The sequence below is a fragment of the Heliconius melpomene genome, chromosome 6 (genome assembly GCF_056956725.1).
Source record: "Heliconius melpomene rosina isolate 202511_hmr_F chromosome 6, ASM5695672v1, whole genome shotgun sequence".
Taxonomy (NCBI): Eukaryota; Metazoa; Arthropoda; class Insecta; order Lepidoptera; family Nymphalidae; genus Heliconius; species Heliconius melpomene.
The window spans coordinates 5,078,502-5,096,751 of record NC_140394.1 but is presented as its reverse complement, the minus strand read 5'-3'; the positions used below and the strand labels follow the sequence as shown (position 1 = coordinate 5,096,751).

The 18,250-nt window shown below is 32.2% G+C and overlaps 1 protein-coding gene across 7 annotated transcripts; it reads right to left on the bottom strand.

Moving 5' to 3' along the window:
• Positions 1–49: 49 nt before the first annotated feature.
• On the bottom strand, positions 50–18,007 carry LOC146538174 (uncharacterized). Of its 7 annotated transcripts, XR_014878076.1 has the most exons (11): positions 17,867–18,007; positions 17,481–17,591; positions 14,879–15,019; positions 9,822–9,925; positions 9,023–9,199; positions 5,535–5,593; positions 4,709–5,056; positions 3,684–3,900; positions 1,892–2,010; positions 1,312–1,427; positions 50–848 (listed from the first exon to the last, which is right to left on the bottom strand). XR_014878076.1 is itself a non-coding variant. In XM_085187136.1 (10 exons), exons 3-10 carry the CDS (start codon positions 14,998–15,000, stop codon positions 729–731), a joined length of 1,266 nt encoding a protein of 421 aa, XP_085043262.1. In that variant the 5' UTR covers positions 15,001–15,019; positions 17,481–17,591; positions 17,867–18,005; the 3' UTR covers positions 50–728. The 7 variants fall into 7 exon arrangements, 6 of the variants coding, with proteins under 6 accessions (XP_085043262.1, XP_085043263.1, XP_085043266.1 ...); XM_085187136.1 differs by lacking the exon at positions 1,312–1,427 and having other exon boundaries at positions 17,867–18,005; XM_085187137.1 differs by lacking the exon at positions 1,312–1,427 and having other exon boundaries at positions 9,035–9,199; positions 17,867–18,004.
• Positions 18,008–18,250: the final 243 nt, after the last annotated feature.

Sequence of the window (18,250 nt, the reverse complement as noted above, 5' to 3'; positions counted from 1 at the left end):
CTTTCCCTTAAAATATATAAGGAGAGTGGGATAAACAGGAAAATATCAATTTTGCGGTACAAAATCTTTATTTAAACATTTTATATACAAAATAATTCGTGTGATACGATTTGATCGTGACTAGATACATACACAATAAGCTTCGCCAATGACGGTTATTTTTAGCGTTGAACAATTTTACCAATAATTTATAGTAATATAAATTTTAATATATAAAAGAATTTAAAAAAAAAACAATTATCAATAAAGATATATTTTTGTTAAAAAGCTTAAAGCGATTCGCGTACGTTCGCATTTTAAAGCCGCACATAAACATAAATATAATAATAAATGTTATATGATAAATGAAAATGATATAATTTATGCATAAAAAAATCTTTACATTACAATTAACACTTACAAGCTATGTTATGATTAAAATTACATGAGAAATAAATATCTAATGTATCGATTGTAGATAGACCGAATATCAATCTATGTAGTACGTGCTCTAAGGCTTTAACGCACAAAAGCCTTCACATGTACTTACACTTTGAACGTCCACTGCGGGACAAACGAGAAATTAAAATTAATATGAAGATGACCTTGATGACCTTCCTACATAAAATTCCTAAATCTTATAGAAAAGTGATTTTCATATTAAAGGAACATATCTGAACGATTAAACTTGTGTGTTTTGAAATCGATGCTGTGATGACAGTTATTTTTTTATTATTTAAAACATAATATTAGTAGGAAGATCTGCCCGATTGGTCTTCAAAGTGTTGTGTACCAGGAGGGACGCGGTAGCTGGTGTAGCTGTGGTTGAGAGCGTGCTGCGAGAAGAAGGAAGTGTAGTCCTTTTTCACCTGCAATTATTATTTTTATTTTAAATTAAACTTTGTTAACCTAATTAAAATATATTCGGATTCCCTAACGAAAGTGGGTAGGTACATCAAATTATTTAAGATCAGTTTTTCCTACATTAAAATAAGGAAGTACATGGAAACGCAGACAGTAGTAGCTTTTTAAATATATGTAACTTAATATGAAGAATTATTAACTAAGAGACTACACGTAGCGTACATGCAGATTGCAGGTGCCTAAATTAGGATTAAATATTCTACATTGCGAAATTTATTACAAAAATATAGATAGAAATGAATATAAATACGACACGATGTGATCAGCCAATTAAGTACGTGATTGTAAAAATCTAAAATGATTTAGTTGTTTATAGACGTTTCTAACGTTAGACGACTTCGAGAATATTCTATGAGTTAAAAGAAGTGCTTTGACAAAATAGTCACACATGTCCGAAGCATCACTTACGAATGGTAGGTATTTAATTCCGACATATTGTATCGAATAGCGAAATTGTCGGGGACCGACGCGCACGCTTAGACCTCGTTGAGGGCAAGTAATTCGGCAAGCGAATATTGCCGCGGCTAGAACATAGATACAATAAGCGTACAAGGATTTCTCAATTTTAATATATATTTTTATTAATATCTTTACCAATTTTCGGCTTTGTTATAAACTAATTCAATTGTTAATTTTAAGCGCAGACGCAGAGTATACATCATATTTTTTCAGAAAATCAGTCAGTCAGTCATCAGTGCTTAAAGCTACTTTTTGCATTGGTACTTAACCTAATAAGGTTTAATAAAACGGTTTTTTTAAGTAAATTTATCTAGGTTATATTGGATGATATCTTAATTATACCTAACAGTTAATAAAAAGTCAGTAATATTTTTCATTTAAGTAAATAGAAACCGATAAAATATCTCATTTGTAATATATGTTTTTTTAAGGAAAATTAGATATTGTTAATTAATTTAAATTACTTATTTTATCATCTTGGTATTTATATTTATGTTTTTAGTAAATTAAAAAAAATAAAAAAACGAACCTTCCGTGGTCTGCAAGCTGGCCCCTTGGCTAGCTGCCTCCTCGCTTCGTTCTCTGCGGCCACTGCCTCCTTTACAGACTGTGGCGGCCACTTCTGATCCCCACGCATGTTTGGGCCTCCTTAATACGAAAAAAATAAATATAAAAAAATACCTTTTTTCAATTTTCATTTCGTTTCCGTAGTAATATTTTTGTGTAAATGCCCCAAGTTTTTGACGGAAAGTGGGGCATGGAAATGTATTATGGGGAACGGAGTGTTTTAACACTAGGAAAGGAAATATTAGTTTATAAACTTGCTGCTTTGCTGCTGCTGATGCTGCAATGGCTTTTCTATACATTAGCTTAAATATTTTCGAACATTTTTTTAAATAATTAATGGCAATAAACAAAGGTGACATTATTATTTTAAAGGTAGTAGATACAAAATCTTTAACTTTTTTAGTGTACCATAAAGTCGTGTTACGATATTTTCTCATGTAATGAGAGCTTTCACGTGTTACGAGTCGCTTTTCCAAAGCGTCAGGACATATGTATGTGCGTAAACATGACATAAAAGGTGACTTTAAAAACAATATACCTGTCCTATACAAAGTGTTGTTAGTGAGCGTACCGGTTTTGCAATTCATTTTTAATACATAATTTTTTTCCCGCACATCGCAGAGAAGATAGGCAGAGGGAACCTGGGAGCCTAATGTTAATCTAAGACCCTCTCGTCCACTTTCCCCAGAATTTGGAAGGCATTGCGTAAAGAACTGAAAATATTTCATATTTTATTTTATCGAATTTAAATTCAGACAAACGAATCGAACCCACAACCCGTCGCGTTGCTCTTGCACCACGAGTGGCTTCAAAATTTTTTACATTGTGTTTAAGTATAAGCTCTCATATAAAAATAATGTGAAAATATACGTCTTGAAAATTCATACTTCATTAATTCATACTTTCACACTTAAAATTCAAGTAAATAAAAGTAAAATTTCCATTCTAAATTAAAAAATTTACTACATAATTAATAATTTCAATAAATGAAGGTAGCTACATTACAAATTGAAATGTTTAATCGTTTAACGCGATGGTCATTAAATAATAATTCATCTTTTATTATTTATCTGAATATCTTTTTCGTAGATATGGTAATTTCACCAATTATTTTAAGACATTTATGAATCATTGGTAAGTTGGGCCCTAAAATTATATAGCGCTTTTAAAAATAAAAAAAAGAGAATTATTGATTTATATTATACTAGCGGACGCGCGCAGCTTCGCTTACTTACTTAGGGGTGAATTCTAATAAACCATGAAACATGTGTTCAATGATATCTTTTTAAGAGTCTAAGTTTCAAATTTTATAAAAATCGGTGGCGATTTAAAGATTTTTCCATACAAACCTTCAACCCCTTATTGGCACCCTTAGGGGGTAAATTCTAAAAAACCGTGAAACACGTGTTCAATTAAATGTTTTTAAGAGTCTGAATTTACAATTTTATAAAAATTGGTGGAGATTTAAAAAAAATCCATACAAACTTTCAACCCCTATTTTGAAAAATTTGGTTAAAATTTTTCAAAATCCCTTCTTAGTGGATGTCCAGATTACGAAAGTAAACATCTGTCCAAATTTCACGTTTTTACCATTAGCGGTTACGGCTGTGCGTGCGTCTTACCTCAGTCAGTGAGGACAAGTCCTTTTATATATATAGATTATATCTTAGACAAAGAGAATATCAACGGCTTACATCAGAGTAAAAGATACTTTACAGTTATTTCCTGGTATAACAATATAGTATAGTACCTACCTTGGTACGAAGCTGTGGCGGGTTGGCTAGCGAAAACTGGTGATGGCTGTTGATGAATGGGAGGTTGAGGGCGCAGTGTGATGGTCGCCGGGGGCGGTTCGAAGGGTTTCTGTGGCGGCTGGTACAGAGGCTCCGAGTACTGTGGCTGTGGTGAGTACTGGCCTTGGCCCTGGGGCGAGTACTGCGCTTGAGGATATTGAGGCTTTTGTGATGATGGCTGTAAATTAGTGTTATATATAGTTGTCTGCTATTTAAGAGTGGTGTTGGTAACAAAATAGATAGATTATAGGATACGAACGACTAATAAAAAAACTAAAATTTCTGTCATCAAAAGTGTTTTTTTTTTAATTATTTTAATCATTTTATTTAAAAATAGTTCTGACTTGTTCTTTAAGCATATTATTCCTTTAAACTAAAGTATTCAAACCTAAAATAAAAATACGTATATTTCACGACACATCAATAAATTAAGATGAAATTAAACTTTTCGGTTAAAGATATTTATTTCCAAAAAAAAAAACTTTATAAAATTGATTAAATTTTTTTATACGATACGTAGTTAGTATTGCTTAACATTATAAATAAATATTCCATAAATTAGTTTTACATGCAAATATATAGTGTTTTTGTACATTTTACAATTGTAAATACACATAAGTTTAATTACAAAAAAAAAAGACGAGAAATGACAGATTTTTCAAATCGTGATTACAATTAATAATAAATATTAACAATATTTTATTTTATTAATACTTTTTGTAAAGATGGTAATAATGGAATCTTGAAATCAAAGCACACAAAGTGATTCAAACAGGAAATATTCTATGGACATTGTTCGCCAGATAGCTTTCAGTTGCGCGCTGTGTGCTGAGCATTGTGGTACTATTTGCTGTTCACTAGCCATTGTTACAGTTAGCGAAAAACGATTTTAAATATTAATATAATATTTGTATTTGATTAGTAAGATAGAAGGTTATTGATATAATAAACAATTCTTGCATGCACTTTTAACACGTCGACTCTACCTGAGGGGAAGTGGGAGCTGGTACAGGTGCCCAACGGCTTTGTTGCTGACGATAGGGTTGCGCGCTAGGGGATAGTGGACCTTGACGATAAGATGGGGCTACAGGGGAAGCGGTAACTCCGGGGCCCACAGGGATCAGCTTGCTTAGCCCTGTGGCTTCCTGACGACGTCCCTCACAGTAAGAGTTGGGCTCAGGTTGGTAGGACTGGTATTGGTCCTGGGGCTGGACTTGGGATTGGGATTGGTATTGGGGCTGGTGGTGCTGTGGTTGTGGGGAGTATTGCGGCTGTGGGGAGTATTGCTGCTGGGACGGAGATTGCTGTGCGTTGTTGTAGAATGCGGGGTTTTGCTGTAGAGCAAAAATATGGACGACTACTAATTTATGTCTAATTTATTTTTCTATGAAAAGTAGTATCTACAACTTGTATGGATACAGTAAATATGTAGGTATCCTTGAAAAAATTACATTAATAAATCGGAATTTTTCCTAATGAAAAGAAAATATCACTTAAAGTAATAATATGTAAACAAATTCCAAGTTATCATAGCGATCACAAATAATGTAAGGTAAACGTCAACTTGCCAAAACCAGAAAATTCTTCAAATGACTATAATAATTTTCTTTATGTAATAAAAATTTTTATTTACCTATTTTTTTATGACGAAATTCTTAAAATTTATAAGTAAGTATATACAATAAATTAAAGAATAAAATATTTTTTTTTCTTCATGCCATTATAAGTGCTGTCGATGTTTAAGCGTGCTATGTGCAGCTTGCATTTATATATACATAATGATAATTATATTCACAATCGTAAAGAAAATACCTGTTGCGAATGGTAGCCGTTCGTTTCTGGCGCTGGAGGCCAGACCACTTTCTTTTGACCTGCAACAAAGAAGGTTAACTTTAAACAGCGTATTTCTTAGAGGAGAATTCGAAAGGAACCTGAAATCTGGAATACTATTTTATTGATGAATCGCGTGTACGAAAACTCCATAAAATTACCCTTTTGTATCAAATACAGTAGCTCTACTAGCTGTGGTAGAGTGGCCTGGTATACCAGGCTATATTGGTAATGAAATTCAAACGTCTTTATATTAAGCCATACGTTTTGTGTTTCCCAGATCTCGTTCAGGTACAAAGATTAAATATAAAAATACTTTCTTTTTATATATGCTACGTTCTAAAGCATTATAAAGATATGTTGTCAAGATTTGCAGGCGATATCTATCAACGCGTACCTTGGTAAGATCTGATACTATCTTGAGATCACACGACTCGATGTTCGCTACTCAGTTACTTATTATGACACATTCCTCTTTAAATTAGCTTGGACCAAAATGTTTTGGATTATCGCCAGAAAATAGCAAAAAAAATAGAGAGGAGATTTTATACAAGTGTAAAATCAATTTTATTGAGGAAATGATAGGTGATTTGTAAAATAGCTACTGCATCAATGAGTGAAATATAAATGTACTATATATAAGTGATATTTGTAATCTAGAAAAGCCTAGGTATAAATATTTATGAGAATTTTTCAATTTGAAAAAATAATTTTATTTCACATTGGAAAATTACAAATCTATAATGAAGTAAAAAATTCAGTTTTGCTGCAATCAATTCTCAGGTTCCTAAGGTATTATAATTTGAATAACTTATTACTTCATAAGAATTCTATATCAAATGCCAGTAAATGTTGTAAGGTTTCTTAATGTTCAACTTAATAAATATTTTCTTTGTACAAATATTTAAATAATTTTACAATGAGCTCTAAATATGTTTTGTTATTCTTATGTTTATCGGCTAATAAAAGTGAATAATAAATAAAATGAATGTGAGGATGTATAGTAAAAGTTTCAGTAATAATGTGAATGTGTTAAAATATTTCGTTTGAAAATAAAATTATAGCCTTATCTAAATTTCTTTATCAGTAAAAGGTATTTTCTTAGTGTAACTCACAAGAGCGAGAGGCGCGCCAGGCGTGCCGCTTCAGTCAGGTCAGGACTACGTGTGACTGCTTATCTCTTGCCAGGTGTGTGGGCGGAAACGTATACGTATATTTTGAGACACCTCCAGGGTAGAGACGTACACCTCATCTCTTTTTTCGATTTTTTATTTGATTTCAAGCGAGCACTTCCGCATTACAGATCTACCCGTAAATAACTATACTTGTAAATATAATTGAAAACTATATATAAATCTGTTTGACCAATAGATGTTTTTATAAAATAATTAATTTAGCTTAGTAATATAAAGAAATTTTCGTTATAAAATTATTGTTTGTTTAATACAAATAATAATTATAATATTTCATAATAATCAGCTGACTGAGGGTTAATTCATAACATTACTAATATTTTGGTCATAATTGGAATTAAGGCAATTTTCTCTCTCTCCTTATCATCGAGGACATAAATATATGGCTTAAGGCAATATACTGTAATGTACTTTTTTATTGACTACTTAACTCTTGATTCATTAGTACCTACTGATATTATTTTTGAGAAAACAAATGAGACTGATTCATCAATTGGCTAAATTCACGATTGTTTACGTCAACAGTTTGTGATTAATTACCTTGTATTACGTATTAAGAGGCGAATTTTCAGTCTTACAGGTAACTATACAATACACATATGTATCTTTTTTTAGGGTAGGCAGACGGTGCCTAGAGTTAGGACACTCCGTTCTACATTAACTCGGAGCGATAAAATGAAAATATTGAATATTTCATCGAGTGGGAATCGAACCACAACCAGTCACGTTTACAGTCACACACTCGTGGCACTGCGCCACGAATGACCTCAAATGATATATCCATGTATCTTAGCTGTTAAGTAAAATCGATTATTTAATTGACTTGCATGGCTTACTAAAATTTGCAACCGCAATTACAAGGTTAATCGGTAACCACATCCTATCATGCAATATTTATAATAATATTAATTATTCTGACGAAATTAAATTAACTACAACATATATTTTTAGTCTGTTTTAGGGCATAATATGAAAATTTATTTCAGTTAGTGGTTAGCGCCATATTAGCGTTGAGTTAGAAATATTAAAAAAACATATTATATTATTTTATTAAAAATATATATTTAAAGATTTTAAATAGTGTAACAGTGTAAAGTTTATAAAGTAGTGTTAAAATTAAGTGTAAAAATAACAGTATATGTTACCGATTGGTACGCGTGACTCGTGAAACATGTGTACTACTATTTCAATATCAATAGCTAGTTCCATTTTGTTTTAGAAACATCAATGTAAACTATTGTATATTGAAAACGATACTCATTCGTTGTTGCATCTTTTCAGCGCGGTTTAATATTAGTATTAATACAAATAATATTATATAATTATTCTATAATTAGAAGTTATTTCAATGTTTTTGTAAATATCGGTTTTGAATTATCTACAAAGAAAAGTAAATAACTAAAATATTTACAAAGGACTGTACTAAAAATGAGCGCTGTAAATTTAAAAAAATTAAATCAAAACATTTTTTTATTTTGTTTTTATTTCACAATCCTTTATAAATATTTTAGACTTTTCTTTGTGCGCGAAGCTGTAAATTTAATATAAATTTTATGTTACTATTTTCACAAAAAAATAATATTATTGATATTTCAGTAAGAAAATAAGTGCATTTCTCAGCTAATTGGATAACCTTTTATAGGTATTTTTTTTATAGGTTTTATAGGTAAAGATATTTAAGAAATTACGAGAAGAATATGACAAAGATCAAAATATCGATTATTAAATTGAGTTACTTGTACGCTCCACCGTTACTGCAAATAAATTGAAAGTTTACTTTACCGACAATTACTACTTCAGGCATTTTCGTTAGTGTTCGTTCGCACTCGAGAATATACTAACAATAACAATGAAACCCGCAGGTAGGTGAGTCGTGAAATGTTTTTTTACTAAAAACGTGCCAAAATTTTTATGCCAATGACCAATTTCCACAACAAGTAGGTGTCACGCGATGACGTGACCTGCCAGTAGAAGGTTCTTTACACTTAATATTAAAACAAAAACAACCACTCTCATGTAGATATCGTCACGCTGATAAATATGTTTATTTATACATAAATATTGCCTTGAAATGACCATGAGCTCATGAATTAAATTAGTTGCAGTTGTGAGAATCTTCAAGGTGTAGACTAGACGATGAAGTTTATTTTTGAATCTTATTGCATTTTACAGACAACAATCAAATGATTCAGAGCCGATGCATGATTCTAATATATTTATACTACATACGGATTGTTACATGTGCTACTAGGGTGAGTAACAATGACGATTTCTCACCAGCAAATATACCTTTAGTTGCCTTCATGAGCTCTGAACGTATATAGGACGTAGAATTGATCTGACCACCCCAAGCACGGTCCGATTTCGTCTTTTTTGGAGGCCATAACTGGTCAAATCTTCGTTTCGTGTGAACAAGGTTCTCCAAAATCGCCTGGATTTGAGTAGGGTCTAATTCTGACAAGGCAGTGCATAAGCTTTGTATACTAGGCTCGACTAAATTGGAATTTTTTGGTTTTACTTTATATCAGTAGGTCTTATAATGCAACTGTTAATAATTAATTTAAAGTATAATACGTTTATTCCGATTAAACAAATATAATATCAAACGAATACTAGTAGGTGCCTATCACTCCCATCACACGATGAAAATACTATGTTGGGGTTTTCACTCATAAAATATATAAGATATAAGCACAAGCTCTGGACAGTATAAAAACTTCACGAAGCTTGAAGTGAGAATCGAACCCACAGTTTGCGATCAGATATACAGATCAGTGCCATGACTGAAGATAAGATTGTCATCTTCACGCTGTATCCCTCATACAGCAGGGTAGGCAGAGGAAATCTAGTGTACGACACTCCGTTCCCCACTCTCCGCCAAATTTTTCTAAGCATTGCGCGTTGAGCGGCTGAAGTCTATGTCGGGGTTTTGCCTTGGTGCCAAAGCTAAAAAATGAAAATAATAATAAATAGTAATCGAACCCACAACCGTCGTGTTACATCACACCCTAGTGCCCCTGCGCAACGACGGACGAGTGGATGATTGTCGAATTAAAATAATTAAAAAGATACTTACTTGGTAATCCTTTACGATTACGCTCTTCCTCCTCGAGCATGCGCAGAACGGCAGAGTTTGCAAGATTCGCGGGTTTGTCGTTTACCGGGTTGTTAAAGTCAATGCTGCAATAGAAATAACTAAGTAAATTAAATATGAAATTAAAGATTTATTTAAATATTCTGTTGTTGTTATTGTTATGGCGATCCGAGCGTGCCAGTTTAGCACTAATCACTTCGCCAATGTCACGATAAATGGGAAACACACAAAGAAAAATGTACTTTAAATATTTTATTTGAGAATCAATTAAAAAAGTATCTTTATGTACATGTTACGATGAATATATTTATAGAAAGGAGAAAAAAATCTGAGATCATCTCACAATATCTTAAAATATAACGGGCTACAGGCATTGTCAAGGCGTTGATGTTAATAGTTTTTTTTTTAATTATTGAGCAAACAACTACTTTAAGTTTAATACTGAATTATATTAATAAATAAGGGTCGTGTTGATGTTAGTATAATCTAAGAATAAAAATATTTAATATAAAAAGGTAGAATTATCTTGTTTAAATTAAAATTCCAATGTTACAAGAATAGATTACAAAAAAAAAGTAACGTCAAAAAGTAGCAAAGGCAACTTGCCGTGGGAAATCGACACAAGAACTCGTGACAAAGGGTAAGCGAACTCTCGCTGATTGTGTTTTGTAGTTTTCAATTCAATTTATCCAATACAACAAACGTATTGAATACAATCGTAGTTCAGGCATTTAATTAGCTGTTTACAGCTTATTATTTATCTTTCAGTGTTTTTTAAGTTGTTAAAAATAATTAATGATGACAAAAATCGATGAAATAAAAATCTTGTATAGTAAATTATTTATTTTTTTCTTTTTTTTACAGTTTTACGCTACAGCGTACAGATACATCTCACGTGTAGCAGGGTAGGCAAAGGGAGCTTAGTCTTAGCTCCCACTCTCTGCTGAATTCAGGAGGCATTACGTGTTGAGTGGCAGAACTCTACCTCGCGCTTTGTTCCGACACCAGAGCGAAAAAATAAAATTATTAAATGTTTCAATTCCTCATGTGGGTCACCTCATTTTTCATCTCCCTTAGCTAACCCCGAAAAACCGATAAAAAATAAAAAATGTATTAAATATATATTAATAGTATTGCTATTAGTTCATACTCATACAAGTTCTACTGTGCTGTTGCATTTTCTCTTGCTATTTTATTAAAAAGTTAACCGCCTTTAGCGTTATCATTTTTAAGATGTCAAACTAATTTTAAAATATTTGTACTTATTATTTCATCCGGATTAGAAACGAATATAATAAATTTCTAATATTTAAATTATGTTTAGATTTTAATTTTGGATCAAGATTGGCTTTAAAATATATTTTTTGAATGATTTAGGTTCTTTTGCTAGTTGCTTTTACTACCTTTTCTTACCTACACATTTCTATTAAAATATTATTATTATTCAACAACTGTAAATCGTATATAAATTATTAGTTTATAAATATTTTAGTTCATATCGGTATCGTTGGCGTAAAATTAAATCTGTTCTAATATTTCACTATGTTAAAGATTTCGTTTTATCGCAGTTATTCTGTGGGAACGCTCGCGACCGCAATATCGTACTTAGTTAATATTTTATGAGATTTTTATGAATTTCGATTTATTTTGTATCATTAAAATTCATATACTTTTACAAACCACATATAATACTAACTTGTTCTCATGCTATTTACAATTGAGGCCATTTAAAGAATCGGGTTTACGTTCACCTCAGTACTCCTTTATTGGTAAAGAGATCGCGTGTCAGTGTCATGCAAATTATACGGGCCATGGCATAACATAAACAATAGATATTTTAAATATTTCAATGAATATAAGATTTATTTATTTTATTTTAATTTTAATAGAAGAAATTAATATTTAATATTAAAATGTCTGAAATATATTTTATATAAATTTCGATAATTTTATAATACATAAATAAAAAGGACCACATACGGACAAAAAGCTTACTAATATAAAACAATCTTACCTGTTGCATTCTATAGCTAAAGCCATTTTCAATTCTTGTTTTATATATCGAATTTAAATAATTAAATGATGTAATAATTAAAATCCAAATAAGTTAATAAAAAAAATGGTTTGGATAATATTCTTATCTATGTTTAATATTTTACTCTACAGATTAAAAAAATAAATTCAAAAGTCATGTCACATATATGTAAAAAAAAAGTTAATTTAATTTCCCGCGCACGCGCACCGCAATGGCACTGCAGACCGCACCGTACTGCGTCCACGTCGGCGACAGCGGCATTTCATGTTTACCAGACTACATGGATACATCTACTGGTGGTTACATGGATCTTTTTGTACGTACGGTAAAAGCTGGGATATTAGCGTTTATTGTTACTGTGCTATAAGTAATTGTATACGTACTATTTATTGTCTATATAGATCACATAGTGTGTATAGTTTATAAGCTGTGAATATTATGTATGTTCTATATAAAAAAAGTTGTTGTTGGCGTAAATCTAAATAATTATCTAGAATCTTATTGTGAAATATGTAATCATATTATAAAGACCTTAGCAATTAAACAATTACTATATATGAAAAGTTGTTCAATTATTTATTTGTTACATATTATAACAATAATAATTTTAAGAAGCACAATTAATAACAAAGAAAATCTTGTATTCAGATCGGAGAATTGAGATACAGCTCGTATCACTGACGTGCTATTTATATTATATGAGATAATTTATTTCTGTACTTGCTGCTTTATGCCTTACTGGAATGCGTGTAATGCAATGTGATGCTAAATTTCGTCTACTCAAATGTCAATGACCTTAAACATGTAAATATTGTAAACTCTTAGTTATTAAGAAAAACATAGATTAAATATTATTTGTAAATAATTCTGTAATGTCTTGAAGAAACTTGAAGAATACTTCATTCTTTCACTATGTCTCCTCTTCTTATTCTGTAAAATATGTATACGCATAAAAACAGTCCTCTGGAATGTATTTTATATATAACTAGCGGACCCGAACGCGACTACGCCAGCTTGAACTATACGAATATTTATTAAATATATATATATGAAATTATTTTCAATTTTCAATAGAGAGATGCGTTAAGCAAGCTCATTTTAGGTGACGTTTTCGAACAAGAAATAGCGACCGAGCGAGCCGAATAAATTGCATGTCAAATCAAAATAAGTATTTTAATATATTGGTATATATCGAAAATATTACAAATATGAGAAAAAAAAGTATCCTATGTTCATCCCGAGACCCTCAAGTATCTCTATATGAGTATTTTATCACAATGAAATTAGCGGTTTGGCCCTGATTGCGTAAAAGACAGACAGACAGACAGAGTTACTTTCGAATTTATAATATAAGTATGGGTTATCTCAATTTAAGGCATACCCAAATATCGCCGTGTTCGTCTTAACAATGATATTACAATTGATTGTCTCATTGTATTTTTTATCTCCCATAATTAATCACATTAATTGCATACTGTAGTATTATACAAAACAATACATAATTATGTATACTAACAAGAGGCCGTAGTGGCCAAGCGGCACAATGGTGTGACTGTAACGCGACGGTTGGGGGTTCGATCCCCACTCGAGGAAATGTAATATTTATTAACGTTTATATTTCCATTTCTTCGTTCTGGTGTCGAGGCAAAGCGCAGCATTGACTTCCGCCACTCAACACGCAACGCCTTCAAAATTCGGCAGAAAGTGGGCAACGGAGTATCTTAACAATAGGTTCCCTCTGCCTATCCTGCTGCGAGGGGGATACAGCGTGAAGCTGTTTTTTTTAATAAATATTTCACGTATAAAACGAATATATAATTCGTTATGAGTTTGAAAGAATACTTTCTCATAAATGTTTTTGAAAGGTCTATCTAGCTCTGTTACGTTGCTCTTCGTTTCGTTTCCTTAATTCTTATTTGTTCCTTTGTCTTCCTTTATATCAAACAATTTTATATTAGATACATACATACGTTATTCAAATTTATTTTTTTCTTTATTCTTTAGAGTACTCTCACATGAAGACAGAAATTGATTTATTTGATTTAGCAATTACTTCATTTAATTACATAATTAAAGATTCCTAATCTTATAAAATATTTCTTGAGTAACATATTATTTTATTCACAATTTATGATAAAAGGGAAATAGGATTAAAGTTAATATTGTGTATTAGGCCAAAAGGTTCAAACCATTTAAATTCGTATGAAAAGGGTCACGAGCCTCCTTCTACGTTTAGCTGGATATTTGTAGTAATTATTCAGAACACGAATTTATAATTCGTTTAATCTTACTTAATTTATTATGTAATATCTGAATGTAGATAGACATTGGTGGAGAAGAATAAAAAATATATATCTATAACAGTAAAACATAGATTTATTATAAAAAAAAATTATTAGCTTCACTCAAGTGGTAGTGTTAAGGCACTCCATCCCCCACTTTTTGTCGAATTTTGTGGCATTGTGTTGAATGTTGAATTGTCGTGTTGAATGGCGGAACTCAACGCCGCAACGAGTTTTTATAATTCATACTTATTTAATAGTAAAGATAGCTTCAAGCAACTAATTAGCTACAATTAATTCCGTGGGCCATAGGCCATAGGCCATAGCAATGTATAATATTTAAAGTTTGGCATTTGAACGCCCTCCAAAGGTTATTTGTTTAGGTTGCAGTGATGAACGGTTACTTAAGTTTAAGGTGAAAACAATGTACATAGTATTTGTGTTACGAAGTACGAACCCGAAGTGGTGACCCAGGGGCACATTCGCGGTGGTTGTGGGTTGGATCCTCACTCGAGGAAATTAAATATTTATTTAAATGTATTTTTTCATTTCTTCGCTCTGGTGTCGAGGCAAAGCGCGGCGTTGAACTCCACCACTCAGCACGCAATGCCTACAAAATTCGGCGGAAAGAGGAGAACGGGGCGTCTTAACATTAGGTTCCCTCTAATTACAGTGGTGCATGTGTAATACAGCGTAAAGGTGAAAAAAAAAGAAGTACGAACCCCACGGTGCCATTGTCGAGGTTCTGCATATGCTTGTTGAGGGTCTCCTTGATGTTTTGCTGGGAGTACAGGCCGATGGGCGAGTTGAACTGCTTGTGTACTATCTTCGGACCGGAGGCCATTTTGAAGTCGTTCGTTGCGCTGTAATTGTAATAGCCTGTTTAGTTAGCATATAGGTAAAATATTAATTTACATAAATATGTTTTACTATTTTGTTATCGGAGATAAGGAGAGGACATAGATATAAGAAATCCGTATATCTAAAGACATTACGAATTGGGTAAACAAATCCAACGGGTCATGCATTGCGTTAACTCAATCGAGTTTTTTTTATTTTATATTTTTGTTATAATTTTTAGATTGACGCTGTATGCCGTATATCAGAATATGCTAGTGTTAAGACACTCCGTTCCCCATGCACCACCAAATTTCGAGACATTGCGCATTGATTTAGGGGAAGTCAACGATAGATGAGATCAGAGCAAGACGATAAAACCATTAAATAATTCTTTCCCCCCAGGATCCATAACCGTCATGTTTACAGGCACACGCTTGTGCTACTGGGCTACGACGGCCTCAAGAATAATGAATGTTTCGAATGATTTGAAAATTGAACTCTTTACTATTGTAATAGTCAAATAATTCCCAATGTAGCCACTACGGCATAATTCATTAAATATAAGAAGTTACTTAATATAAAACAGAAGTATCGAGTAAGTAAATCTACATATGAGGCATTAATTTAGGCAAAGTTAAAAAGATAAACAGTGTTGCTCCTGTTTTAGATTACCTCGACTAAGGCATGAGCTTCAAGGAGGAGGAGGAGGTGTCTCCTTTTACGAAAATATTATACTGATTAATTGAAAAAAAAAAGTGTGTTTATACTTTAGACATGGGAAAAATTGGATTGTCAATTTTTATCCTTCTCATGAGGTAATTTTATTACACTCTCGTAAGATTCATGCCTCGGGCTAGAGAAGCTCGCCGTCTTATTACGATTTTATTAGCCCCGGCACCGACGACGAAGGCTATAATATTTTTTCGAATAACGCGCGAGACAGGTAGCTTTGTACAAATTACTGAACAATAAGAAATAATTTATCTGGCAAAGCTGTAGTATCAAAATAGTACAATATTGGTGTGGAAAATTACTGATATGTGTTACAGTTTGAATTTTAGATTTTTTTTTAGTTTTACACTATTGTAAGATAGGCAGAGGGAACCTTGGAACCAATTGTTAAGACACTGTTCCCATTGAGATACTTGTTTCCCATGGACATTTTGTGTTCAATAGCGGAACTCAACGCCGCGCTTTGCGTATCAGAGTTAAGTGACAAAAATATTTTTATATTTAATATTTTCATTTCCTCGAGTGGGAATCGAACACACAACCACCGCGATTACAATCGCAAGCTTGTTCCCCTTCGCTACGATGGCCTCAGCCGGAATCTTAGAAAATGAATCTATGCTCTATCTATGTTATCTATGGAAAAACTCGCTTTTACCCGATCTCGTAAGTATTCCAAGAAATCCTTTTTCTACACTCTAGTACTAGTTTCGTCTGTGTGTTGTCTGTCAGTCATTGAAATGTAAACTGACGTAGGTAAAACAGGAGATTAATTTTTTTTGGTTGATTGTATAATACATTTCTATAGATTATTGTAAGTTATAGGTTGAAGATTTGTTGAAAGAGACTTTTAGAGAGACAAAATCTTCTGCAAAATGGAAAGGAAATTTTTTATCATAAACAGTTTTGTAGCTACGTGGCTACCGAAATAATAATTCAGCGAATGTTGCGGAAAGTGCGTGGGCGCGGCTAAAAAAGCTCGCAATGCCGGTCAAAACATATTATTTAAAGAATACGCAACAGATACAGATTATTAAGAAATTTTTAATGTAATATTTTTATTATAATAAAATGCTTATATATTTTATATATTATTATGATAAAATTTAAACAATTATCCAAATCTCAAAATATAAATATGTACTCTAATTTACACGTATTTACATATTTTATTAATTTTAATAGTTAATGGACAATCGTGCATAAATATTATTATAGTCCATATAACCAATATAAAGGATGTTTAAATGTTTCGTCAACTGCCGATTAAAACATTATGTATGGAACCGTCTAATGCCAATACAGCTGCTGGTTAGAACAAGGTCAACACTGCCGTCATCAAGGTTGAAAATATTTCAGTCGTATCATCTACACTATGCGACGCAGGAGAACACATTAACCCTATTTTTAAAGCGCACCTTCTCTTTATGCATCATCATAGCTTGCAGTAATTAACATGGCTGAGCTTCACAAGTTCTAAGGTAATGAGAATCCTTTACGAATATATGAGACATGCATACTAAAATTTTCTTCAAGTCGTCAAAGCATACGCTTTCTACATCTATACATGAAAATGAGCTATTTCCAGTGCTGTGAAGGTGACTATTTTTATAACAGAATATTTGAGTGCGGAGTTAGTCATAGATTTGGAGGCCGTCAGGTGAGAAACGAATAAAAAAAAACACATACGTACGTCTAAAGCGTTTATTAGTGCTAATGTTACATGAAGCGTGGAGCTTTTAGTGTCAATGATACCTTGTGCGACGGAGAGGTTCGTGCGAGCGACGGCGGTGCCGGACTCTAACTGAGCGTTGGTAGGCGGCGCGCCCACGCCGGTGCCGGAACCAGGGAGACCGCGGCTCTCACCTGTAAAGTTTCAGAAAACAAATACACTATTCCTTTTATTATTATTTATTATAAAATTCAGTATAATATCCATGACTTTATCAGCAAAGAAATAATCAACTCAATTATTGCTGAAATATTACTTTTGTCTCATATTAATCCTAATCTTTTGTCTAATAATTAATTCACAAATCTTGAGTATAAGCACGTTATGGTTGGTAATACACATTAGGTTAGTTGAATTTGAAATGAATGAGGTTATTTCAAAGTTTCTATGGAAGTGTAATTTATCTTACCTGTAAAAACAAAGCGTCCTTAACAATGCAGTCCTTGAACTTAAACTGCCATGCACTAATGACTGTAATGACCTGTGACAGACAAACGTCTCTGCTACAGACGACACCTACGAATGAACTAGCACCTTCTATCACAAAATAAGCGAGAATTTTATTCGCTATCCAAAACTATTTTTATCTAGGCAAAGTATATAGAAGCGACACAAAGATGTAAGTTCTTTCTATTTAAATATTGTACAAATAAACATGAAGGTTATTGATCTTGTTTGTCCATTTAGTTAAAAAAAATGTATATTAATATATAAGTAATTGTACCTAGATAGTTAGTTTTAACAATGCCTAATGATAAATAATATTTATCCGGTAAGTAAATAAATCTGTGCG